Genomic DNA, 27,034 nt, shown 5'->3' with positions numbered 1-27,034 from the left:
CTTGAAACTGGTTTCTGATAAAATTGGTGTTTATACGAGGGCAGCACAGAAACCACAACTCTTCCTATGAATTTAAGCGTAATGGGCAACATGTAGAAATGGGAACCAGATTGTTGGATAACGTTGCCATGAAGTTGAACTGACAGCTTCATAACAGGAAGTTGACACAGAAGTGTTACTAAAAAACACAGGCTAAACTGGTAGTAAGAGGAAACAAGCCTCCAAATCACAGGCGATCACCATCAAGGGTTAAATAGAAAAACCTCAGTTCTAGCATCGTTTTAGTGCCAAATCATTGAAATGGTCTGACCAGTTAAAACTTCTTTGCTCTAAAACCCATTTCTCAAAATATGCAGTTAGTGTATATATGGGTAGTATTTATTTATGGTAGAGCTTTTTCTCTAAATCACAACAAAAATCATTTCGGTTCATGTTTTTATTATACAGTAAAAGTTTAGTTCATTTCATCTGCAGTTTGTTCATTTATTTGGCAGCGGGTTCTTCACATCTACAGGGGATTCCAGCTCCTGCAAAAGAAAGGTTGGAGTCATTAAGATATTTGCAAGTCCAACAAGCTGTAAATCTTAAAAAAACAAAAAAAAAAAAGTGCAAGACAGCATATGCTATACTCCAAAAGATATATTGGTTTTTACCTCAGAATCAGAATCTTGTTCACCCGGAATAACCATATTTGTTATCAGGTTCTCTTTATCGGCAGATCTACTTCTCATGTATTCCCATCTTCTGTTTAAACAAAGCAAGTCATCAGTTTACTTTTGATTTGGAAGGCAACATGCACTTTAAAGCGTTTCACACTCAGAATTTTAACTGTGTGCAAGAGAATTTGTAATATCAAAGTGAAGACGCAACATAAAACATTGTTAGTAATGAGCTCCTGGAGATTAAATGCTGCCTGGTTTTGCTACAAAAAGCAAAGATCCTGCCAAAGACATGACACTCAGGCTACCTTTTAGTGAAGATGAGTGCACCCACTACTACTGCAGAGACCAGACAAATGGACACCAGGATGATCACTGGGTGACTTTGTCTTTGTTGATTCTGGCAGAATTCTCCCTCGTAACCTTGTAGGCAGTGGCAGCGAGTGACTTTGCCCTCTGTGACGCAGTTGCCGTGGCCATTGCAGCGCTGGAGATCACATGATGCCAAGTCTTCATTAGGCACAATGTCGTTTTTCTGAGTGTCAGGTTGGTGAGGGGAAGACTGTAGAGACTGGTCACCACCAATGATGGTCCCAAATGAGGCAGATCCTGGACCTAAAGACAGATTTAGTGTTTAAAGTCAACAGCCTAACAGACATTTAATCCTGCTGTCCTCATTTTCTGTATATGAGGAAAACGGATCTCAGGTCATTTTGACCCGAGGACAACAGGAGGGTTAAGACCAATAGCAACTAGTAGGTAATTGGCCATGGATTTACAGTTGCAACAAAGTATCTCATCCTCATCTCCCATTTAAAAATCATTGCAGTGTAATATTTGAATTCCTTCTCAAGAGTTAAATATTCCTGTAGTATTAAAGCCACACAACAGAATTAGAGAAAACTTTTTCTAAATTAGTCCAACATGAAAATACATCTTATAATCTTGATGTTACTAGTAAACCGTTTACCAATGGAACAAATATTTTATTCCTCGTAGTAAATTTATACTCACAGTCCTGTTCATCCGACTGGTCTGGACAATCTGCATGGCCGTCACAGAACCTCTTGCTCCCGATACACTTGCTGCCATCTAGACAGGATTCCTCTCCAGAGGGGCAGGAAGGAAGTGGGACACAGGAAGTGTCATTGGCACTGTAAAAGCCCCACGCACACTTACAAGTCCGTCCTCCTGGATAGGGCAGGCAGAGGTGGACACATCCACCGTTGCCGTTTGAGCAATGGTTGCTTCCTAAACAAAATGGATAAACAGAATTGTAGCTCATCAGTAGCAGAAACTCACCAAATCAAGATCTGATACAAAAATTTAAATTAACCGTCTTCAATTATCAGGAATCTGAACAGTGCTTACAGGGTTCTGAGGAGTCAGCTCTTACTTTATACAGAGAATGCAGAAGTGCTCAAACTTCTGGATTTTAAAGACTTAAGTTTTGAGCAGTTTTCACAAAACCTCTGGAAAAATTTTAATCTTTAAGAAAAAAAATGTTAATGGCCATCTTAATCATGAAATCTGTCACATCTTGAACTATAGTTTCCAAAAAGGATCACCTAGACCTGCTTACATGCACCAACAACAGAAGGAGTGAACACTGCTGCAGATAACAGGCCAGGCTCCAAGTTCACCAGGCCCCTGCAGGCATCGCATCACTCATTCAGCTTGAACTGAAGCCAAGTCAGTCTTTTTTATCCTAGTTGCAGTGTCCAGTAACACTGTCCTCAGTTCCTTCTATTCAGAAACAGTTGTGTGAAAACATGAGCATGCAGCTGGTACAATTCCTGCATTGTGACAGACTGCCAAGCTTTCAGCTTTAATTTAGCAGCTGGACCAGCTAGCTTGCTTGTTAGCATTACAAAAAGCCAACAAGAGGATGTTTGACAATATGAAATAATTTGACAAACTGCAGAAAAATAAATGCAGATTCTTAATCGGGGTACCAGAGTATTAGGAAAGCCAACTCCACTTGTTGCACCAAACTCATGTTTTACTACATCTCCACTAGCTTTTAATATCAGTCACAAAGAAGGTTTTTCCCTAATCTAGAGCATTTGCATGGCAGTTTAGACCTCCATTTTGGCACTCTTTTCAAAAGAGGGATTTTCTGATGGTAAAGTACAAACTGTGTTGCACTTACCAGACTGGGTTTCATTGTTGTAGGACCTGATTTCGGACACCTTTGTCTTTGTTTCGAACCACAACTGCTTCGGTTGGAGTCCATCACTGAACCATAATTTGCTGACATCTGCATAGGATAAAAGCGGCATTTAACATTTCTGAAAGAATTGCAGTACAAAAAAAAAAAAAAGTTTTACGGGGGAAAAGGAAATGAAATTAGATAAAAATGAAATTTGTTTGCGATGCCATCTGCTGGATGAGGTGGAGAAATGCAGGTCAACACTAATCAACTTCAAGGATCAAACTTGCTCCAATTAGAAACTGCATCTCCAGCATCTTCAACAGAAGTCATGTTTGTTTCTTACCTTTGTCTTGAGTGACCCAAAAGAAAAAGTTCTCAATAAATGTGAAAGTCACAAGTAGATTGGGTCCCGTTTTGTACTCCTTGTACGCCGATCCATCCACTCCAATAGATCCTATTATTCCTTCACCTGAGGAAAACAAAACGCTTAGAAGATGCAGGAAGGAAGGCAATGGAAGCATTGAATAAGTTCAAACTTCTCACCAGTGTCAGCCCAATAGATTCTGGTTCCATCATTAGTGAAAACCATGGAGACAGGAACGCTTAACCGCTTCCACAGCACTACTTTATTACGGCCATCCATCCATGCACAGTGGATCTCGGTGTGGCTCCTTGAACCCATCATTACTATGCCAAAATAGCAGAGCCTACTCGAGGAAGGATGGAGGGCGATTGATGCAACTCCCTGAACAAAAATGAATTAAAGTCTCAATTAAAACCTCGGCTTGCCATGAATGAAAATCTGAAGTCGTCTTTGTACAGCCAAGGGCCATGAAAATTTACAATGAGAGGTCCTTGCAGCAGAGAGGTGGTGTGGTTCTCGAGACGCGACGTCACATGTATGTCCGGCCTCTTCATGCTGCTCCAGTAAAGATTGGAGGTCACCCAGTCTACTGCCAGAGCAGTTACAGAATCATCCTTCTAGGATGGAAGACAAAAAATAAGTTTAAAATTTAAACAAACCACAGATGGCATTTTTAAAGCTGCAGTAGTCATCTAAACAACTTTATAAAAGTTGTTTAGATTTGTTAAAAATCTTGTAATCTGTCAGGACATGTGTGGAGGAACAACAAAAAAGCTCCCCTGACTCCTTCCAGTGGTCCTACTGCCAACTGCAGAAATTCTGTGTTCAGAAACCACCAATTAGAGTCCGAATGAAGGTCTATGTGCAATTATGCTTGTGTACATGTTGCTCACACCTTCCCCTGCAGTGTTTATACAAACCTAGATTGCCAGTTTACTGCAGCAATGCTAATGGTAGAGAAAGCCTAATGTTACAGGATAACCGTTTATCCATCATCATCTGTGGTCACGCTATACTAGCCTGCATAATTATGGCAGGCTACACTGGGGGTGGAGCGCTGTAGCTCAAAGAACAAGACTAGCCATCTCATTTTAAGGTCAGGGCAGTGAGTTTTAACAAATACGTAAAAAAAGCACTTAAGTTACTTACTGCAGCTGAATGGTTAAGACATTTCCCAGGAATTGTATTCATACCTGTAACTTTACGATTTGTCCAGCAAACACAAGCTCTGGTTTTGATCTGGAGTTTGAGAGTTTTAGCACATCCACAGAGCCATGTCTTAAATAAGCAACAAACACAGAGAGCTCCAAGAAGTTAATGTCCAGACTCATGGCCTCGGGTACTCCTGGGAGATTGAAGTCTCTGCCATTTGGCATTTTCTTCAGTGCGATTCCGAAACGGCGCATAGAGCGCAAGTAAATCTAAAAACAAAAAACAGAATTTGACAAAATTTTATGAAATGTACACATATACACACACACAAGCAAACACCAGTTCTTTGTGGTATTTCTACTACCTGAGCTATGTTGTTGCGGGACAAAAGCAGGATGAAGGATGACTCTTTGGGAAGAACGCAGGTCATTCTGTCCTGAGAAAGAAGCAGACCCTTTGGACATCGACAAACTGCAGCATTTACTGCCGGAGCTCCAGCTCTAGATTTTCCTTGTGCAGGAGCCAAAAGACAGAGATGGGAGCATCGAAGATGATCACAAGGGCTTGATACAGCTGGTTGGGAGAGGGCATGCATCAGCTAAAGACAAAGTTAAAATGGTGACATTAGTTACAGAACTCTCAATACAACTTTTCTCCACGTACAAATTAAAACCGGAAAGACTAACTTTTAATCCAAATGGCTGTCCAGGTCTTTTCAGAAGAACCGTTTGATTCTTGCCAGTTTTCTTGTCGGCTGAACGAACAGTTCTTCTCTTGGTGTCAGACCAGAACATGCGGTCGCTGAAAACCGCCACAGAAAAAGGGCTTGGAGTTTCCATCAACTGTAGGATCTGATAGAAGAAAGCCAATGGGATTTTGAGCGATTTATGAAAATAAAAACTCAAATCTGGTAGAAACTGCTAATGAAGTCACCCATTATTGAAAGAAAAATCACATTTTATTGGATTTTGCTACTTTATGCAAGTCTGAGGAAGAGAGTCCTGTAGTTTGATCAAATGAGTGAAATTGAACCTTCAGGCCAATATTCAGAGTGGTGGAAAACCAAAACTGCAAATCACCCTAAACACCTAAACAGTGATGTGGAGCACACCTGTTCAAGGAGGCGCAATAGATCTTCAACTGAATACACTAGCCATTTCTTTTACTGGTTTTCACCCACCTTTATGGTGTCTCCATCCAGCGAGGCTGAGCCTATGCAGTGCAGCTTCTCATCAGCCCAGTAGACTCTGTCATCCAGGAAGTCATAGGTCAGACTGACTGGCCAGCTCAAGTCCTGGCTCACCAGTACTTTTCTCTGTGAGCCATCCATCCCAGACCGCTCAATCTGAGGGATGCTGCCAATCTCAGACCACAACATCAATCTGAGAAGAGCAATGACACAAAAATGCTCAAATATTTGTTACACAAATTTTAAACCAGACAAATAAATAAAGTCATACCCCTTGTCTGGTATCAGGACCAGTGAGCTCGTCTGCTCCAGGTTCTCTCCAAGAACTACAGTGTAGTCCTGAGATTTCACGATTGAACTGCTTAGCTTTATAGCCAGAATCTGTCCAGCAAGTCTGTCCACCCAGTACAGGTTCTTACCAACCCAGTCCACTGCGATCGAGTCAGACGTCACACCTTTATTAAAGAAAAAAAAGTTAATTTGTGAAACCTTGAAATAACTGGGAATACAGGAAAATAACAGATTTACCTTTGGTCAGCGTCCCTTTGGTTTTAGTTTCCATGTCAGCCCAGCGGATGCTCTGGTGGTCAGGGCTCAGCCAGTAGACCCTCTGCTCAGCCCAGTGAAAATCCAGAGCAAAAACAGGCCGCTCAGCAGAGGAGAGAAGCTGCAATGTACCGCTATGGACTCCAAGAATCAGCAGTTCGGACTGCACCGAAGCCAAAAGCAGAGGCTCGTCTACAAATTTAAAGTATGACTTTAATTAAACAGTAAAATAATTTTGCACTTCCCCCCCAGTAGAAAAATCTGTACATACACAAAACTGTTTAATCTAAATGGTAACCAACTGCAACTCATGAAATTTGACCTTTGCAAGAAACATTGACAATTGTCTACTAAAAACAGCCATTTTTCAATTAGACTGAATTACTGCAAACCTAAATGTTTGGATTTAGGTGCATAAAGACAATAACATTTTGTAATTCTGACTTAATGCTAGAAGCCATGGATGTATTCAGACACGTTTTTAATTAATGTACATGCGACATAAAACTATCAATTTAATGCAACTTGGCACCTTTTGTCTTGCAGCTTTTGTTATCTGGCTCAAGGTAGAAGCCAGGGTGGCAGAGACAGCTGTAGGATCCCCGAGTGTTCTGGCAAAGGTGCTTGCATGAAGTAGCTGGTGTTGAAGAGCACTCATCAATGTCCATACAGGACTTGGAGCTGGACTGCAGCCTGAAACCAGCACCGCAGTAACACCTCTAAAGTAAGGAAAATAAAACGCAACCAAACATGTGCATTAGTCCTGCTGTTTGAACCGCTTAAAAAAAAAAAAAAAAAGATTCAAATAGTTATAGCTGTTCTGGACTGAAATTCAACACCAGCAGTTCTTCACTAACCGGTCCTTTAGGGGTGCTGACACATCTGTGGTCGCAGGTAGGAGCTGAAAGACTTGAGCAGTTGCGTTGAGCACATCCCACACCTTCATCTGAGCCATCAACACAGTTGGCTATGCCGTTACACACCAGCCTGGTTTCCAGACATTCTTTGCTGCCACATTGGTAAAGATGGTAGGGGCATTTCCTTTGGATGCCTGTAAAGTAGTTTTACAGATTTTTCACACCAAAGGCAGTTATGCATCAACTGTGTCATAATTAAAAGAGAAGTGACAGCAATTTTCAAATGGCTTCTGTAAAAAACTGCAGAGGTCTCAAATATTTTGCTAAATGATTTTCACCTTGCACAATATTCAAATGTTTAAAAAAAAAAAAAACTTAATTTTAGATTATGCATGTATGCTATGAAGTTACAATTCATGACATGACAGTGACAACTGAACAGGTATTTTGTTTGGGAGATGAAAAGGCCTCCTTACTATAAAAACAATGGTAGAACTTTTATGCAAAGCTGCATCTGAATGAACCGCACAATTTGACAGGTAGAATTCCCAACAGCATATGGCTGAACATCTTAAGCAAAGTTATGCATCTCATAAACCGTCAAGCACAGAGATGGAGGGTTTGGGATTCAGTCGTTAAAACTAGATGTAAATTCTCAGTCATCCAAGACATTAGACACCTAAATTCCAAGAGGTACAGTGATCAGAACAAAAATAACTTATTGCATGAGGTGAAATGTGAAACTTCCTGCAAGACTAGATTTTGCAGCTGTAGGAATTTGATACAATTTCCTTTGTACAACAGTGTTCCCAATTAAATTCAAGACCTCAACCAAAATTGTTATACAAACAATGAACTGAAGCAATGCAAGAAGACAGAATTTCTTTGTTAAAGGACAAGATATTGGTGCTAAAGGTGGTTCTACAAGTGACTGAATCATAAGGCATTTCCATTTTATGTTCACTTTTGTTTCATAAATGTGGAACATGTGTAAATAGTTACTCACATTTATCCTCATCCACTCCATTGTCACAGTCTTCTTTTCCATCACACCTCCAGGATTGAGGAATACACAAACCACCGTCTCTGCATTGAAATTGGTACTTCCTGCACTTTGTTGGAGGGTTGTTGCAGTTCTGAATAGAGGATTAATATTAGACGATGTTCACCCTCTCCACAATAAGAAATAAAGACCCATCAATGTTCTCACCTTCTCATCCGAGCCATCTTTACAGTCCTCTTCTCCATCACAAAGCCACTCTTCCTGCAGGCATTCATGGCTGTGTGGGCATCGAAGGTGTGCCGGGCAACGTGGGGCTCTTGGACAGCCCGCCTCATCCGAGTGGTCGTGGCAGTCAGGATAACCATCACATTTAAATGCCTCAGAAATGCACTGCCCGCTCTCGCAACGATGCTGAGTCGGAGCACAGACGACCGAACCTGCGACAAGATGAACTCAAATAATGGATTCTGGAAAACTCTTGTATCAAGTGTCTAAAGATTACAGCTAAAATTCACCCACCACATTCATCTTCATCCGAGCCATCAGCGCAGTCCTTTTCTCCGTCGCAAAGAAAGGTCTTTGGAACGCAGCGAGTCTTATTGTCACAAAGGTGATGGCAGCTTTCAATTGGTTTGGAGCAGTCCATTTCATCCGAATGGTCCTGACAGTCGTTCTGCCCATCACACACCTGCTCTTGTTGGATGCATTTTCTCCCATGAGAACACTGGAACTGTCCTGATGGGGGAGGATATTCATTTTCAACATCCATGTTGGTCCTCTTTCAAACCCACTCAGCATTTTCTTCCAGTGCATAACACAAACCTGGCTTGCATTGCTTCTCACATCCCTCCTCATCAGACCCATCCTGGCAGTCACGCTCTCCATCACAGACATGGCTGTACATGATGCACTCCAGGCCATTTTTACACAGCTTGAAACCTGTGCGGCACTTTAGAGGCCCATGCCTTGTTCTTGGTGCATTAAGAGAAGCTTTAAAAAGAGAAGCTCAGTTACATTAGATGAACTGATTGCAATTATGCAAATGTACTTTTTGGGGGGGATTTAATGGGGAAATGGTGGATTTTACAAATGCAAAATTAAACGTTTGCTTAGAAATGCAGGAAGAAAAAAGAAATTTGGTTAGAATGTTGCAATTGGTGAGGATAATTATAAAAAAGCACATTGGCATGTGATGAGGCTGGTTTAGGTCAGTAGGCATTGGAATTTAGGTACAGTATTAGGTGTGCCATTAGCATTCCTATTTAAATGATGCAAAACCCAATTTTTATTGCTGCAACATGACTTTGCTTTAATTCAATTTAAAGGTGCAACTGTAAACCCTATGATTATTTATTCAGAATGCCAGAAAAAGCCATTGAATAAACTCATGTTAGTTTTTGACACTCACTGCTGGGAAGTGCATTTACATTTGATTTTCCAGTTTATAAAAAGTATACCATAACATGTCATTGTTCTAGTATTTTCCTCTTACGTGCAGATGTAAGTTCTGATTGGCACTGCTTCTCATCTGAACCATCTAAACAATTGGAACGGCCATCACACAGTTGAGTCTTTGGGATACACTTCCTCTGGTCTTTGCACAGGAAGTCCGCTAATGTTCAGACAAGAAATGGTCAATAAAATAATGAGCACTCTTTGAAAACCAATTGAAACATTTCTACATTCCAAAAGCTGGATACAGAACTCTGTTATGCCATCAGGATGGGGTTTAAACAATGTTTGCAGATGTGGGCTTGCCTGGGTTTTCACATTGAACTATGCATTCCATTTCATCAAAGCCATCTGGGCAATCCTTTTGTCCATCGCACAATTGGTGTTGAGCGATGCACCGTGATGAGCCTGGGCACAGAACTGAAGGAGTGATGCAAGCTGATGTCGAGGCAACAGGAAAATCTGTTGGAGCAGAATCTGAAATGGAAAGTAAAAAAAAAAAAATTTAACGGGATTTTGCATGCTGTGCGACTAAGCAAGCCTCACTCTTGCTGCAAATGTTACTTTTATAACCAATTGACATTGCCATTAATAATCAGTTGTGTATAAAAAAAAATACTGAAAACTTACCACAGTTCAGTTCATCCGTTCCATCCAGGCAGTCTGGCTCGCCATCGCAGAGAAACTTCTTTGGGATGCACCGCTTGCCATCAGCACAACGGTGTTCACAGCTCTTTGTTCGCTGCCAGCAGTCCACCTCGTCAGAGTGGTCCCGACACTGTGGCTTGCCATCACAAACCTCAGCCTCAGGGATGCACATCTTCCCGTGGGCACACCGAAACTCTCCTGAAGGTAGCGCACAAACAAACATGACCAGCTAGAAACAGATTTCAGTTTTACAAATGAGTCAATATAACCAACCTTCATCACACATTTCTTGGCATCCTTCTTCATCAGACCTGTCCATGCAGTCGATTTCGCCATCACAAACATGACTAAATGAAACACACTCTTTGCCATCTTTGCATGGCTTTGAGCCCATGCGGCACTTTAATACAACGGACTCAAGCGGTGGAGCAGTTGCGCTCCGACAGTCGGCCTCATCCGAGCCATCATAGCAGTGAGCGCGCCCATCACAAACCAGACTCCTAGACACGCAGCTCCTACGGTCCTTGCAGAGAAAGTCGGCTAAAAAAAAAATAAAATAAAATAAAAATTTGCATACGTCAAAAAGTGTCGAGACGAAAAACGAAATGGCTGTAAACTCACTTCCGTCGGCACACTTTTTCACACAGTTCTCATCAGATCCATCAGGGCAGTCTCTGATCCCATCACATAACTGAGACGGGTTGATGCATACGTTTGAATCAGGACACAGAACTGAAGGGAAACTACAGAACTGTTTGTTGGGGGATGAGGATTCATCAATTGTTTCTGCAGCATCTAAAAATGTGGATCAGAAAATTTGTATCAAGCTTAGTGATTGCTGTTAATGTTGAAAGTTTTAGAAAACAGCTATTTTTAAAAATTGTTCTCTGCAATCTTAAAATAAATCTACCCTAGGCCCATCTATCCAAACAGTTAAAAATTGTGCAAGAAAGTTTTCTGTAAAGTTTGCACTGATCTACCATTAAACACTGGCAATGTCTACATGTTTGGTATGCAGACTCACCACAGCCTTCCTCGTCCGATCCGTCCCTACAGTCCCTTTCCCCATCACAGACATGGCTGAAGAGGACACAATCGGTCCCATCGCGACACATTCTGGACCCCATGCGACATTTCAGGGGGTTTGTCCGAGATGGTCGAGACTCTACTGACCGACAGTTGTACTCGTCCGAGCCGTCGTTGCACTGGGAGCGGCCGTCACAGACCTGGCTTTTTGGGACACAGCGTCGACGATCTTTACAGCGGAAATCAGCTTGAGAGGGAAAAAAAAAAAAACATTCTTCAAATTAACAGTTTTATGGTTATAACTAGTCAATTAAGCTTTGAGGGGTAAATGAAAACCCTACAATTGTGTTTTAACCACTCACTGCCTGGACATCTTCTCACACATTTCTCATCAGACCCATCAGGACAGTCTTTCCTTCGATCACAGATCTGTGAGGCCTTGAGGCAAATTGAGGTGCCTGGACACAGAACTGAAGGGCTCGTGCATGGTGGAGTTGTGGTAGGCTGACCAAAACGTTTGACTGGTTTGGGAGGTTCATTCATGTAGTCATTATCCACAGTACTTTGGGCACTGGCGTCTTAAAGTGACATGAGCAATTAAGACATTGAATCTCATCCTTTAGAGTGTAAAATGAGCCTCTAGCTTAACTCACCACATCCTTTTTCATCCGATCCATCCTGGCAGTCTGCCTCACCATCACAAACGTGGCTCAGAAGGACACATTCCATCCCGTCCCGACAAAGTTTGGAACCAAACCGACATTTTTGTACTTTTGATTGCGTTTTAGGAGCAGCCTCTCCATTGCGACAGTTCATCTCATCTGAGCCATCGTTGCACTGGGAACGCCCGTCACATACTTGGGTTTTAGGGATGCATCTTCGACGGTCATTGCAACGAAAGTCGGCTGTGGTGAGAAAAAAAAAAATAATGCATGTTCTGCAATCTGTTCACAAGGTACCTTTATGCTAATCAAAGACTATCGAGTCCAACACCTCCTTCTGCTCAACAGCTTCCAGGACCACTAGTGTCTACAAATCCATCCCTGTTGCAACAACAAGCACCAACGATGTTCAGGCCACAATTGCCATATTTCCAATGTCTACATGATAGATGAGCTTTGGGTTAATCTTCAGCACGAGACACATTTGTAGATCTGATGGCACAATTTTAAAACCCGAGTTGAGTGACTTCCCCCAATTTAAAGCTGGAGAAAATGAAGACAACTGTCAGTCACACCCCTCCAGGTGTCTCCATCATTGCCCAAAATGAGCACTAAAGTATTGCAGGATCACCAGATTAAGAGAAAATTATACCAAGCGCAAGAAGGCCAACTACTCTGCTGTTGGGCTGATGAGCACAAACATTTAAAATGTTTCCTGCTGCAAATTCAAGCTACTCCTCGCAGCTTCTAAGCATGCTCTGTCCAATGCCCCTCTCCCTGGGCAACTCTAGTGTAAGAGTGCATCTCCTCTTAAGTAATACAGCATAAAAGTCAAGCTTTGTGTAGAAAACTCCACCTATAGCAAGCTGAAATTACAGAGCCCTTCATGCCACTCTGTCCTGAGAGCCAGATAAAAGTTTTTGGCAAGTCCACCACCATCACATTGCACATGGACATTATGGGTCTAGGTGGAAAGGGTTTCCTGTTGCCATTTTAGGTCAAGCCTAACCAAACATGAACAAAACCATCAAGAGCATTTCATTTTTTGTGCATCTCTTACAGATAACCAGAAGTTCATTTTGGCCGGCTCTACTTACCGTCAGAGGGACACCGATTGACACATTTCTCATCAAAGCCATCAGGACAGTCTCTCGTTCCATCGCACATCTGTGTTGGTTTGATGCATATAGAAGAACCTGGACACAGAAGTGATGGACTGATGCAGGGAGGATTAGTTGGGATCAGAGCCGTTTCTTTAGTGGGTGTTGGAGACCGATTCAAGCTCCCATTGTCTAGAGAAAATGGAAAAATGTTTTCTGTAAAGTCTTAAGAATTGTTGAAGTTGGAATATTTATTGAAAATTAGAGGAAGAAATAAAAGAAAAAAAAGACTAGTTGATAAATACCACATCCTTCTTCATCTGATCCATCATGACAATCCACATCCCCATCACAAATGTGACTCAGAAGGACACATGATGTACCATCGTCACACAGTTTGGACCCAAAATGACATTTCAAGACTTTAGTACGAGCAGCAGGGGGCACTGCGCTTTGACAGTTAACCTCATCTGAGCCATCGTTGCACTGAGAGCGACCGTCACACACTTGGTTCTGTGGAACGCAACTTCGACGGTCTTTGCAGTGGAAATCTGCAACGGAGTTCAATGAGAAAATTCACAAGATGCAGTTTTACATTTACATGTTATGTCTTTAGTTAATTCTTCCAATTGTATTAAAGCAGGAGTTGAGCAACAATGAATAAGCCATTAAACGCTTACGGTTGGATGGACATCTTTCCACGCATTTCTCATCGTATCCATCTGGACAGTCCCATGTTCCATCACACATCTGTGTTGGTTTGATGCATACAGATGAATCTGGACACACAACTGATGGACTGGTGCAGGGAGGCTTAGTCAGAGTGACTTCTTTTGTGGGTGTTGGAGACCGAGTCAAGCTCTCGTCTAGAAAGTAAGAAACCATGTAAAGTTTACAAGTCAAAATATTCATCCCAAATCAAATTGATAAAATATAAGTGCAAGTTAATTAATGGTAAATACCACATTCTTCTTCATCGGATCCATCCTGACAGTCCGTTTCTCCATCACAAATGTGACTTAGGAAGACGCACGCCGTCCCATCTCGACACAGTTTGGACCCAAACCGGCATTTTAGGATTTTGGTAGGAGATTCAGGCTGCGCTACGCTTTGACAGCCAACCTCATCTGAACCGTCGTTACAATGAGAGTGACCGTCACACACTTGGGACTTTGGGATGCAGTGCCGACGGTCTCCACAGAGGAAGTCTCCTACAGAAGAAAAATGAAAAAGGGTACAAGTTAGTTTTCAGTTCACTGGTGTATTTCACATTTTAGATGTACCAAGTTATATCCTAGTCAATTGTTAAAAAGCAAACGTGCTTAAAGATTAACCGTTTTAATTTAACTGCATCTTCAAACTCCACTTACTTTCAGAAGGACATCCGTCTATGCACTTCTCATCAGATCCATCAGGACAGTCCTCCTTTCCATCACACACTTGTGTGTGTTGGATGCATACAGATGAATCTCGACACAGAACTGAAGGACTGGTGCATGGAGGCTTAGTGGGAGTTAGTGTTACTTCTTTATCCAGCCCAGGAGATTTACTTAGATCATTTCCCATAGAATGGCCAGGAGCACTCTCTGAATCTTCAAGGTAAAAATCAGACAATATATTTTTGAAGAATAAATGAAAACATTTGTGATCCAGTTAAAACTTCTAGATGCATACCACAGCCTTCTTCATCTGATCCATCCTGACAGTCCGTTTCTCCATCACAGATGTGGCTCAGCAGAACACATGCCGTCCTGTCATTACAAAGTCTGGAACCAAAGCGACATTTCACCACTTCTTTTGGAGCCGCTTGAACCACTGCGCTCAGGCAGTTCGCCTCATCCGAGCCATCAGTGCACTGAGAACGCCCGTCACAGACCTGGTTCTGTGGGATGCAGCGCCGACGGTCTTTGCAACGGAAGTCAGCTGCAAAAGAAATAATGGCATCAACTTGATCACCCTTATACTTTTAGATAAATCTCCAACCAGATCTTAGAATCTCTGCATCTCTTCATTTTCAGATTGAATAAACTACTCTGATTTTCAAAGTGAGGGATGGTTCTCCAACTTTCTCCACAACCATTTCTCTGAATTGTCTGCATTCCTGTATCTTCATGGAAGCAACTTGTTCAACAAATCTCAGACCTTCAAGTAACTATGTTTACAGATTAAATTACACACTGGTGCAATTTAAGAGGCCATGTACTTGTTAACTGACTCCTGAGCAGTTTGTTGCACAATTTCACTTGGCATCAGAGTAAAGAAGCTGAACACCACTCATTGTTACAAGATGTGGGAAAGTCTGAATCCATTTCCTTCACAATTAAGTTTTTGGTTGTAATGCAACAAAAAGTGAAAGCATAAAAAATGTGATTTGTATAAAAGAAAAACTTACTGGAAGAAGTGCATCTCTTGACACATTTTTCATCAGACCCATCAGGGCAGTCCCTCTTTCCATCACACATCTGTGTGTGTTTGATGCATATTGTTGAACCTGGACACAGAACTGAAGGACTTGTGCATGGAGGCATGGTGGGAGGCCGAGTTTCTTCTTTAGTGGGTGTAGATCTAATAAGTGGCTCATTTTCAACAGCACCACTCTGCGCATCGTCTAGATAAATAAAAAGGGACAAAAATAAAGTCCAAATCTCACATTTGCTTTGCAGAAGTCGTTTCTTGATAAATACCACATCTGTCTTCATCTGATCCATCCTGACAGTCTCTCTCTCCATCACAAATGTGGCTGAGAAGGACACATCTCAGACCATCCTGACAGAGTGTGGAACCAAACTGGCATTTTAGGATTTTATTTGGAGCTGCAGGGGGTGCTTCACTTGGACAACTGAGCTCATCTGAGCCATCGTTGCACTGAGAGCGACCATCGCACACTTGGCTCAGCGGGATGCAACTTTGACGGTCTTTGCAGTGGAAATCAGCTGTTGAGGACAAAAAGAAATTTGTATGAGTTTCAATACACTTTTGATGTGAAATATCTTTTGCAACAATATGAATTTTGGAGCAGTAAAGTGCTCAAGACATCACTTACACTTAGAAGAGCATTTTTTCACACATTTCTCATCAGATCCATCAGGACAATCTCTCCGCCCGTCACACATCTGTGTTGGTTTGATGCATATAGAAGAACTTGGACACAGAACTGAAGGACTGGTGCAGGGAGGTGTGGTGGGAGCGAAGGTTGTTGTAATTTCTGGAGTGTCTAGAAATTATACAATAAATGTAATTTAAACTTCATTTTTATTTAGTGCAGTTGGGTTGAAACAGAGTTCCTACCCCAAATTTGTCAGTCTCATACTGAAAAATCAACTTGAAGCAGAAACAAGTTCATTTTATTTCAAAATATTTTAGAAATAAAGTGACCCAACCCTAACTGGGGAAAAATAAATAAATAAAGTGCCTACTTTATGGGACAGAATCAGTTCATTTGTCGCTCATGAAACCAACTGGCTCATTCTAGGTGTTACCAATATTCCCATCTCTCAGCTTGTCTGATTAGAAAATGTCAGTGATTCATTTAATGGTACAGCTTTGTAGTTTCTCACTTTGTATTCAGAATTGATACATTTGAATGTTTACAAAACACACATGCAACATTTTCTTCCATTACCAAGTTGGAGAATGGAAAGGTTTTAGACTCTTTATGCCATCTATTTGGCACAATAAATTATGAATATCAAAATGTCCAACATTTTAAGACGCAAGCAGTCATCGTCTGTTCTGAAAAGACTTCAAACAAAAAATCCCAGGTGGATTAAAGCTTTAGGTTTTATAAGTGTTAAGGATAAATATTTACCACATCCATCTTCATCTGATCCATCCTGACAGTCCCTCTCGCCATCACAGATGTGGCTCATGAGAACACATGACAGGCCGTCTCGGCAACGTTTGGACCCAAAGCGACATTTTAACCCATTATGAACCATGTTTGGACAGTCCGCTTCATCCGAGCCATCAAGGCAGTGTAGGTGGCCGTCGCAGACTGAACTCTTTGGCACGCAGCTCCGATGATCCTTGCAGCGAAAATCACCTACAAAACATACATTTAGTGTGTACTGTAAAATTTAAAGATAAAAAGAAGAAAGCATTTTATCAAAAATATTTAGGGCTTACTTCTTAAAAGGCATCTCTTCACACAGTTCTGTTCATCAAAGCCATCTGGACAGTCTTTAATGCCATCACACAACTGGCTCTGAGAAATGCAAATGTATGCCTTAAAGGAAGGGCAGAGGACAGAAGGGCTGAGGCACGCTGGCAGAGTGAAGGCAGGAGGTTTGGTAACGGGAAGCTTTTTGTTTGGCTTTGTAGAACTTATGGGTTCTTGAGTTGCATCTTAAAACAAAGCAGAAACAATCCATTAAGAGCTTTAAGTTCTGTTACTCGTTTTTAAACAACAATCCCGAAAATTTGCTCAATTTACCACATCCCCGTTCGTCAGATCCATCCTTACAGTCTGCCTCTCCGTCGCAGACATGACTGTACAGAACACACTCTGTGCCATCTTGACACAGCACTGAGCCACTGCGACACTTCAAGACATTTGTCTGTGATAAAGGAGCTGCAACCGTTGGACAGTCAACTTCATCGGAGCCATCATGACAGTGTGCACGGCCATCACACAGAAGGATTCTGGGAATACAGTTTCTTCTATCCATGCACATAAAATCTTCTGAAATTATAAGTAAACAAAATGTTTAGTAACTTTGTGAAGATGCAGTCCTGTGATTTAAACCCGAGTTGGCCATGAAAATGTATCAAATATAGATCTACCTTTAGGACAGGCGCTGACACAGAGCTCCTCATCGTCTCCTTCAGGGCAGTCCCTTTTACCATCGCAGAGCAGGTTTTGTGGAAGGCAGATGGACGACTGATGGCACAACCAAGACGGCGCATTGCAGACTTTGGCATCAGGCACTACAAAGAAAAAAAATAAAATAAAAATTGACAATACTTATAAATTGGCTTAAGTTAACATTTTAGTATTCCTGTCCATTTAGCTGGATTTCCCTCCTGGACAATGCTACAATCAATTTGATTGTCTTTGTTATTTTGGTTCATAGAAAGTAATCTGCGCTCATTCCAGCAAAACAACCCTCTGCAGAGTTTGTAGATGGCCACTTATTAGCTTTGTTCCCTTCAGAGTTTCCTTGATAAACATGGAGTTACTCCTTTTTTGTCACCATTTGTTTAGTCTGGTAGATTGTTTGCTGCAAAGCCAGTGTTTTGATGCAATGGGATGGACTCAAGTAGACAATGTTGGAATCTGACGCCATGACCATTGTACTGAAATGAATTTGACTGATTATGATCTGGACCAAATGACATTGAGAATATTTGTTGTATAAATTGCTTAAGATAAAAACTTATCACATTACATTCCTGTAAATTCAAACAACCTCAAGAAAAGATTTTTAAACTTTAAGTTTTAAACTTTAAAAAAAAAGTTTACTATTGAAGTAAAAGCTCAAGAACAGAACGGTGCCTGACCTGTTTGAATATCTCCAAGTACAGTGACGATACTCAACACTGGACCTTCCACAGAAACTGACTGAATTTTGCTCCCGTCACGCCGATCCCACAAAGTTATGACTTTGTTGGAGACTGACAAAAGGAAAGGCTCAAAAGCAGCCAGTACTGAGCCTGAGATGTTCCACCTTTTTCCTGCTTGGTGGCTTTTCTCCTTCAGCAAACTCAATGTTGTCAGACCTGGAAAAGATGACCACACATAAAACCATAACGGGTTATGGTTTATGGAATATTTGTATTGCCTGCAATACAAATATTCCATGAACAAGTCCCTGCAGTGCTTAAAAGCAAATTTACTTTTTCATCTTGCTTCATAATCCAAGCAGAATCTGCAGTGGAGAACTTTGTACTTGTAATCTAAAACCTACTAAATATTGCAACCTTTAGGCAAATCAGGACATTCAAGAAATTTGTACCAACCTCCTCTTTTAGAGTTCCAGTGGAGACTGCTGGCTCTGAGGTCAAAGGCGACATTCCCTCCGACTTCTCCTGCTATTTGCAGCAGCTCCGTAGCCTTTTCTCCTGTCATCCCCATGCCAAAGACCCTACCCTCCTCCAACCAGAACATTCCACCTCTCAGCCAGTCCAGGTAAAAGCCACTGATCTCCTTTGTGGTGTGGTACAGCTGCTGTGGGTAATTACTACTGGGTGCACTGGTGCCAATGATGTTCTGGTCGCATGACACCCAGAAAAGGTTGCCACTCCTCTGCTCCACAGACAGCAGACAAACTGAAAGTAAAATGCAATTTGTTCCAGTTAAGTTGCATGATGGCAATATACATTATTCTACAATTTGGCTTCTAGAATGCAAAAGAGATATTGCAAATAAGAAAACACCTGGCAAAGGCATTGAAATGAACTCCGTCTTGTCCAGAGTTAGCTTGGTGCGTTGAACATGGCCAGTTCGGTTTGCCCAGTACAACCAGTTTCTGTTCCAGTCGACATCAAAAGACAGAATTCCTTCTTTTGAAGAAAACAGTTCTGTTTCGGAGGACTCTTTGCCTTTAAACTCCAACAATCCGATTGCCGTTAGAGTGCCATATAAAAACCGTGGATCTGTAAAATAAAGTACAGACATTCTTCTGAAAATGCAGCCCCCAATGAGTGTGATAGCACAAGCTTCAACAAAAGATTTCCATTACTCTCAAAATCTGATTCACTTTGTACATTTTACCAAGTTTCTATAAACTTACATTCACATGTCCCACCAGGTAGCAGTACTTTAAAATATGGACAAACACAGGTGAATCCAGCAGGGTTGTTTTTAGTCAGTTGACAGAGGAGACAAGGAGTCTTAGCACAAGGAGAAGAGCCTAAAGTTTTTCAAGACAGTTGCAGGAAAAAAAAAAAACCCATTCCATTACAAAACAATTTAGCATTACAAGTTGGCATTTTTCCCCCTCATCAGAATCAACATATAGAAAGACCAATTTTAAAACCGCACACTACCTTTTGGTTGTTGGAGCTCATGGTAGACCGACAGCAGAGGCAAGTCAGTTTTCCTGACGAGCTTCTTTGGATTTGACTGGTCTTGGGGAGCCTGCCAAAGTCCCCTTTGATCAACCCAGAAGAACATGCCTTCAAAGACAGCGAGGCTGACAGCTGGTCTCTTCTTAAAGAGTCCGGTGAAAGAGTGTCGGCCAGTTCCATCTGCCTTCACCGTCTCTACAGACTGAAAGACAAATGCTTAGGTTGTCAGTTGCTGTATTTTTGCACATTTCTTTGGTCTTCAATAGAAATTTATTCAAAATATATTTTGGTCCAAGTCTAGGAAATCATGAGAAAATAAGTGTAGTAGTTTAGGCCACTGCTCACAAGCATTTCCAGGGTCTACAGAAATGTCTGAAGGTTTTAAACAGCCTTTAAAAAAAAGAAAAAAAAAAGGAATCACTTTGGACCCAATTGCTTTTTTTCCAAGCGTTCTTAAATTGGAAATGCAACAAAAGCTGATAATACCCAGGAAAGTATTGACCAACACATCTTCTAGCAATAGCTGGAGAATCATCAAGACTTTTGAGACAACTTACACTTTATACTGAATTAATATATGAGCACTGTAAACAAAGCAAGACACTGAAAGTGAAACACTGTTTATAGATAGTATAGCAGTGTTATTGCTTCTGAATTTCTGTCACATTTACCTAAAGATTGGTTAGGTAGGAAATCTGGGTGAAAGGCACAAGGACATTCAAATAGCCAGTTTAGAATTTACAATCGAGTTCCGAAGCAACCTCAAAACGGGACAAAAGTCATCCTAAATATGCCTCAAATGATGACCATCCTATGCCGTTTCTTTCCAGAACTTACCCTCTTTGAGTCACTGATCCAGTAGAGTCTTCCAGCAGCTACATCAGCTGTGAGGCTGTGGGCAAACTGGGCAGTGAGAACCACAAGAGTGCTTCTGTCCGATCCATCCATCCACGACTTCTCTAAAGTCACTCTGTCACCCAGACCTTCATTGACCCAGAACATAAGACTGACAAGGAAAAAAAATATATACATATATAAAAAACATAAGTTTGAACATTATAATAATTGACAATGAGCATTTAAACAGGTAGTTGTACTCACCTCTCAATGGGTAGAAGCACCAATTCTGATGGCCTGACATTTTTGCTCAGCAGAGTTGTAAAGCTTTTATCATCAGTTGACTGCATGTAGATTGACTCAGTCTTCTTATTGGTCCAGAACAGGTATCCATTTAGCCAATCACAGGCTAGACCTTTGATTCCAGGTGGTCCTGTTTTATTACAAACATTTGTTTCCCTTTACTTGGCAGCTCCATCAGGAATCCAACAATGACTATGGTGGGTTACACACACACACAACTTAAGCAAGCACCCACCAGTAAATGTTGTCCAGGTGTTCCGGCCATTAGTTTTGTAAATGCTGCCACTACCGTCGGCCCAGTAATACCACCCCCTAGTAATGTCATATGTTGAAGCCACTGGGTCCGACACTGGAGCCTCAATGGCTGTGAACCGTTTGGATTTTACATTCAGAAGTCCTATGCTGTTCCTCTGCACCATCAGCAGTTTGGTAGCATTACCTGATGGATTCAAAAAGAGCACAAGTTATACAACATGTGTGCGCTTTGGTAAGGATACTTTAGCGCTTTTTCTGGGCTTCCAATTCATTTATTTTTGCAAAAGTATTTAAATTCAACATATTTTGTCCAAATGTCTACCATTTGACTTGGGGACAAAATAAAAAAAGAAAAAATTGAAAAACTTTACCTAAAGCTTGACATGTACTGTCTCCGTTAAGCTTAAACCCCTCTCTGCAGTGGCAGTAGTAAGATCCAATGGTGTTTGTGCAGTAATGTGCACAATGAGGAACAGATGAAGCACATTCATCCAAATCTAACAAAAATGGGGTTGAGATTCAAATGCAAAAAGGTTGAAATTGGTTAGGATAGACCAAAGAACACCAAAAGCATTGTGGATAAACCAGTGACACACATTTTAATTCAACACATTCACAAAGGAAGGTTCATTCATGACATGCAGCCTACGACGACCCACTCACCTTCACAGACGGCACCATTAGGGGAGAGCTTGTGTCCAACAGGACAAATGCATCGAGCTCCCCAGGATTCATCTGCGCATTTATGGCTGCAGCCGCCATTGTACATGGAACAGGTACGACCTAAAGCAGATGTAACGCAAACAGTGGTTGCAAAGCAAAGACGGTCGTATTTACAGAACTTGAGTTTATGTAGTCAGGCCTACCGCAGGTTATGGGCTCGTCACTGCCATCAGAACAGTGAACCTGTCCATCACACCTATGCTCAGCTGACAGACACTTTCCCTCAGGACATCGAAGGCCAGTCTCACTACATTTACCTGGGAAAAAAAATGAATAAATAAAAATCCTGTTGGTACAACCCAACCAAAAAAGACTCATGAAAACCTCCATCACTGCAAGTTGGAAAACACATTTTTAATACATGCTTAAAGAGTTTAATATTTCACTTTCCATCTGCCCCAGAAGACCCTGATCTCTTCATCACAAAGACTCAAAACAAGCGCTAACGGAAGATTTGATTGGCGATTAACAATTATGGTGCTTTCTGCAGCCAAAGGTTTGGTTCCCTTTGTGGAATTACAATATTTCAAATATTCATTTCCAATCTGAAAGTTTTCAAACATAGCCAATGAAAACCATTTGGCACATATTTTTTTTTCCAGAGAGCAAGTTTTCTTAGGAAAACTCATTGAAGTTAATCTTACAACAATCTATAGATCCACACAAACCATTTCAGCCCCGTGTCTCTCACCACAGTCTTCTTCATCAGAGTTGTCCATGCAGTCGTTTTGTCCATTGCAGTGCAGTTCTTTGGGGATACAGATGCGGTTTCCACACATCCACTCAGAATCCAGGCAGCCCTCTGTGGCTGGACAGTTCTCCTCATCAGAACCAGTGGGACACTGCTTCTGTCCATCACAGCGGGCTGACGCATCTACGCAGCCAACAGAGTCCATGCATGGAAACTGACCAGCTGGACAATCCAAGTCTGTGGCAGCTGATTGCAACAAGAAAACATCAAAGCAGACGTCATGTAAAACGTGACAGTTCTTTGACAAACTCGTCTTAAGACTTTGACATACCAGTACACTCCATTTCATCCGATCCATCCAGACAGTCTCCTTCCCCATCACATCTCCACGCAGTAGTAATACAGTTTCCATCATCACACTGCCACTGACCCTCAGGGCAAGTCAATAGTTGGCCTACAAAGACAAAGTTAGAGTGCATATTAGAAAAGTTGTAATCATAGCTTTTCAGTACAGATTATGTTAACACTTTAATAAAGCACAGTGCAATTTAATTGCATTTTGAAACAATTTTTCACACTGCTTGCAAAAAAAAAAAAAAAGTTTTTCCCACTTGGGAGTTTTTCAAAAGCAGGTTAAAGTCATAAAAAGTGACTAGTTCCAAGTTGATACCTGGGGGGGCAATATGTTAAACAAATATGTCTGACCCAATCCTGGGGAAGACTTTTACATTGGTGCAGCCTTTGACACAGTTCAAATATTGTTCACAAAACTTGGGAAGCACATTAATTAAAAGTTGAGTGGAAGAAAAAAAAGATTGATTATATAAAAGGGGCAGAAGCAACAGGGAGCCCACAGTGAAGATATGCTAAATGCTCATCTTAAAGCATCTAGTGCTTTAAGATAAGCACTAGTTGCTTTAATTTTTCTAATATAAAGTTTGAAAACATAAAGCTACTAAAATTCCTTTTAGTACACCGATTAGTACATTTAGAAAGTTCAAATGAGAAAAAAAAAATTCTTCAAATTAGACTTACAATTCAAGTTTGAGAAAATACATTTTAGGTTTTCATTAGATGCCAGTTATATAGGAAAAACAAAAAAAGAGAAATATTAAATAAATCACCGTGTAATCTACTCATTATCACTTATAATGTGAGCTACGCGGAGACGTCGCAGGCACAATGACTTATTTCTCGTCTATCATGAACTCAACGTCTTTTAGATTTTTAAACGGTGAATTAAAAAAAACCAACCAATGCAGACATCAAGGACCTTGCAGATGCCGAGCGCATTTTTGAGTTGTGTCGGAATAAGAACGTTAAACTAAAAAAAGATTACTTTTTGACTGAAATTGAACTTACCAGAGGAAAATCTTAGATTCGGCAGAAAAATTAAGCAAACGACCAAGCGCAGGTCCATGTCGACCCCGCAACTCATTCGAACAAACGCCAACACCTGAGAGGAGCCTTTTAACTAGTTTTTGCTGCTGCAGGTGCGTTTGTGATTACCGCGGAGAAACTGACTTCCGGTCAAATTTACCTCGTAAAATGATAGAAAAGTCAAATTATGCAACTGAAACATGTGCCTGATGCAAATACACATTTAAAAGTATTAAATAAATAGAAAAATGTTTGAAAATATAAAGGTTTTATTTATTTATTTATCTTTAGGCCATCATTGCTAATCTCAAAAGGAGTTATGTAGCATACGCTAATCTTGACCTATTTTGTTTCTAGTGAGAGTCGGACGAGGCAGACAAATAAAAGCTGCGCACATACTGAGAGAAACAGTCATTGCTGTATCAACAATAATATCTAACGCTGATTTAATTACTTCTCAGAGGAAGGGAAACATTTTTGGAAATATATCAGAGTGATGATCTTTTTTCCCGAAGGTTGCTAAAGAAGCATTTAAATCGCTCCCCTTCTCCTTCAGGAATAACTTAAAATATTTTAGGTTTTTTTTTATTTTTATTTTGAACGTAATGTAGTGAATTTCTTCGACGAGAACAAACTAGTAGCCAATTAGGCTTCAGGTTCCTTGTGCCGTTGATTTCTGAATACATTGGGAAAGATAATTATTATGCTTTCTATATTAGTCTAAAATTTAATTAAGGAATGTATGAATATTTTTAGAGATGACAATTTATTATAAGCACATATTTAAGTTATTGTGAGTTTATGCATCACCCCACAGCTGTGAGTCTAGATCTCATTAGCATGCAGTTAAATGTACAGATTTTTCTTCTTTCGTATGTGAACATAATGTCCTCATAAAATAATGCATTTTTGCATGTTATTTATTGGTTTCCAAATACTAGAAATGTTAGCCTGTATCATTTTGCCTCCAGTTTTTCTATGTTCTTAGGATTTGTAATGCTTTTAAATTACATGTTTTGTGTTCAAATCTTTTTTTTTTTTAATTAAAAAATGGCTTAATTAATTTCAATCTGGCATATCTTTTGTCTTAAAACAAAACTCACTCATTTGTGAAAAGCAAAAGAAATGGTTTTCAATCAACATCACAGTTCTCCTTTTCTTTGATGTTTTTGTCCCTGTAAAGAGTTTCTTAAGCACAATGCTTCTTTAAAACAAATACCACCTTTAGATTTTTTTATGGCTGCAATGAAAAAAATAAAAGCTTTATTTAATAAATAAAAGCTATACAACTTTATAGACATAAGTGAAGGATTTACATGTGAAAGGGAAGGATTTAAAAGCATATGTCCACATTCAAAAGTCCCAGTACCATGAAACCTACATGAACGGCTTGCCTCGGCGCCCCTGCTGTCTCAATCAAATGCCTTCAGGTAAAACTAAAACCATGAGAAGAAACAAACTTGAGTTTGGAGGAGGTTTCACTATTTGATACAACACTGAATGAATCAGAAATACTTTCATGCTAATTTGATTGATTCCATCACATTCTGATTTTCAAACTGTGGCTCCAAATGGAAACTCTACAGTAAGTACTGTAAATGTAAACCAAAATTAAATCTGAGAGACGAAATTAATTAAAATAAAATTTATTATAGCTCTGCAGTTATTTAAAACAAAAACTAAACTCAGACTAAAGAATCAGAAATGAAAGATTATCGCTGCCCTCTTGCAACAATATTCAGTTTCGAGTGTTTCACAAACATCATGTAGAGTTAATAATTTTTCTGAAATGTTTGTATAAACTGGATGATAATCTCTTAATTATGAAGGTCTGATGAAACAATGTTTTTGGGACTGAACTCAAGAGAAAGTCTAGACAGATTCAAATCTCCTACTATTAACGATGAACAACATGGACTTAAGATTATTATCACAGTATTTACTGAATAATAAAAGTCATGATAGAAAGTATAAACACACCATTGTTCAGGGAAATAGTCAAAGCAACACAAATAAAAACTTACAAGTAACTGAAAAGGTCATTTCAGATTCATTCAGTAGTTCAATGTTACTACAAAGCAGCTAAACATAGACTGCATTCAATAATATTCTTAAACATATTGACATTAATTTCTGCTTTAATGGAAACAATAGTTAAAAGGTCAGAGATGAAGAAGCTTCCTCTTTAAAACTCAGAGTTTCAATCTGATTAATAAGATTTTATTTAGACTCTGTGCTCTTCATGCCGAGATCATCAGAGCTGCTGCTTGATCACTGAGATCTTCATCGGTACGATCTTTACTGTTTGATCAGTGGAGAAGAATGGAAACATCTTATCAGTGAAGGTGTGTGTGAAGGTGTGTATGTGTGTGTTAGTATCCAGATCAGAGAAGGACAGCTTTCCTCTGTCCCAGTCCAGTTTCACTCTGATCCTCTGGAGATTCTTCTGGACTGAGAGACGTGTGGGAGGAGCTGGTGGAGAATATGCTGAGTATTTACCTGAAGATAACCCAAAAACCAAAAACCCAGACCGTATGAATCCCTTCCTCTGAACAGACTCTTCTAACACACCAAGTTCCCAGTATGAACTGTCTCCAACATCAACATCCCAGCTGTGGTTCCCTGAGTTAAAACCCTCAGAACTCAGAACAGAATGCCGCCATAACTCAAATCTCTCTGGATTATCAGGAAGCTGCTGATCCTCTCCTTTTCTCCCATTGGTCAGATTTTCAGACAGATGGAGGTTTGGACCAACCGTGTTTGGGTCCAGATCCAGAGGAGTGTAGGTCACCATGTTCTCCATGTTGCTCCAGATGTTGAAGGCCAGGTTGCCCAGATGTTTGGCCTGGTCTATCAGAGCTCCTGAGGGCAGCTGTGGATCCTCCAGCAGGGGGCAGCGCTGGACTCTTTCCACTGCAGCCTTGTAGTTGTGCAGGAATGAGACGTCTTCAGCTCTCAGCTCCTCCTCTGTGGCTCTGTCTGTGTATTAAAGAGCTGCTATCTCTGCTGAACCTCCATCTTCTG

The 27,034-nt window shown here is 40.6% G+C and overlaps 1 protein-coding gene across 3 annotated transcripts; it reads right to left on the bottom strand.

The window, feature by feature from the left end:
* Window positions 1–421: 421 nt before the first annotated feature.
* On the bottom strand, window positions 422–24,146 carry lrp13b (low-density lipoprotein receptor related-protein 13 b). Of its 3 annotated transcripts, none has more exons than XM_008423900.2 (55): window positions 23,993–24,146; window positions 22,962–23,084; window positions 22,631–22,876; window positions 22,083–22,196; window positions 21,880–21,999; window positions 21,588–21,713; window positions 21,197–21,400; window positions 20,923–21,091; window positions 20,659–20,827; window positions 19,801–20,023; window positions 19,545–19,664; window positions 19,189–19,407; window positions 18,772–19,080; window positions 18,313–18,531; window positions 17,596–17,739; window positions 17,246–17,494; window positions 16,939–17,157; window positions 16,622–16,855; window positions 15,857–16,027; window positions 15,498–15,746; window positions 15,206–15,421; window positions 14,488–14,736; window positions 14,184–14,405; window positions 13,776–14,024; window positions 13,494–13,679; window positions 13,119–13,364; window positions 12,811–13,005; window positions 11,705–11,956; window positions 11,414–11,629; window positions 11,050–11,298; window positions 10,647–10,820; window positions 10,299–10,565; window positions 10,008–10,223; window positions 9,684–9,854; window positions 9,418–9,537; window positions 8,748–8,915; window positions 8,445–8,660; window positions 8,133–8,362; window positions 7,929–8,058; window positions 6,923–7,116; window positions 6,598–6,784; window positions 6,048–6,257; window positions 5,791–5,974; window positions 5,511–5,712; window positions 5,017–5,181; window positions 4,695–4,928; window positions 4,372–4,599; window positions 3,658–3,795; window positions 3,358–3,559; window positions 3,158–3,283; window positions 2,812–2,919; window positions 1,674–1,910; window positions 968–1,274; window positions 654–744; window positions 422–527 (listed from the first exon to the last, which is right to left on the bottom strand). In XM_008423900.2, the coding sequence occupies exons 1-55, from the start codon at window positions 24,066–24,068 to the stop codon at window positions 480–482; spliced, it is 10,536 nt and encodes a 3,511-aa protein (XP_008422122.2). In that variant the 5' UTR covers window positions 24,069–24,146; the 3' UTR covers window positions 422–479. The 3 variants fall into 3 exon arrangements, with proteins under 3 accessions (XP_008422122.2, XP_008422123.2, XP_008422125.2); XM_008423901.2 differs by having other exon boundaries at window positions 11,414–11,572; XM_008423903.2 differs by lacking the exons at window positions 11,705–11,956; window positions 12,811–13,005.
* Between the last annotated feature and the right edge of the window lie 2,888 nt (window positions 24,147–27,034).

Source organism: Poecilia reticulata, chromosome 12, assembly GCF_904066995.2.
Source record: "Poecilia reticulata chromosome 12, P_reticulata-male-v2, whole genome shotgun sequence".
In the NCBI taxonomy this organism is placed as follows: domain Eukaryota; kingdom Metazoa; phylum Chordata; class Actinopteri; order Cyprinodontiformes; family Poeciliidae; genus Poecilia; species Poecilia reticulata.
This window is presented reverse-complemented; position numbering and strand designations above follow the sequence as displayed.

Excerpts from the sequence above, each read along its gene's own strand:
- lrp13b (XM_008423900.2), bottom strand. The coding sequence starts at position 24,068 with ATGAGTTGCGGGGTCGACATGGACCTGCGCTTGGTCGTTTGCTTAATT. Across the intron at positions 11,957-12,810 it reads CAATCGGTGTCCCTCTGACG|CCGACTTTCGTTGCAATGAC; the intron begins GTAAGTAGAGCC and ends TTCTCACCACAG. Across the intron at positions 4,600-4,694 it reads CCCGCAACAACATAGCTCAG|ATTTACTTGCGCTCTATGCG; the intron begins GTAGTAGAAATA and ends TTTTGTTTTTAG.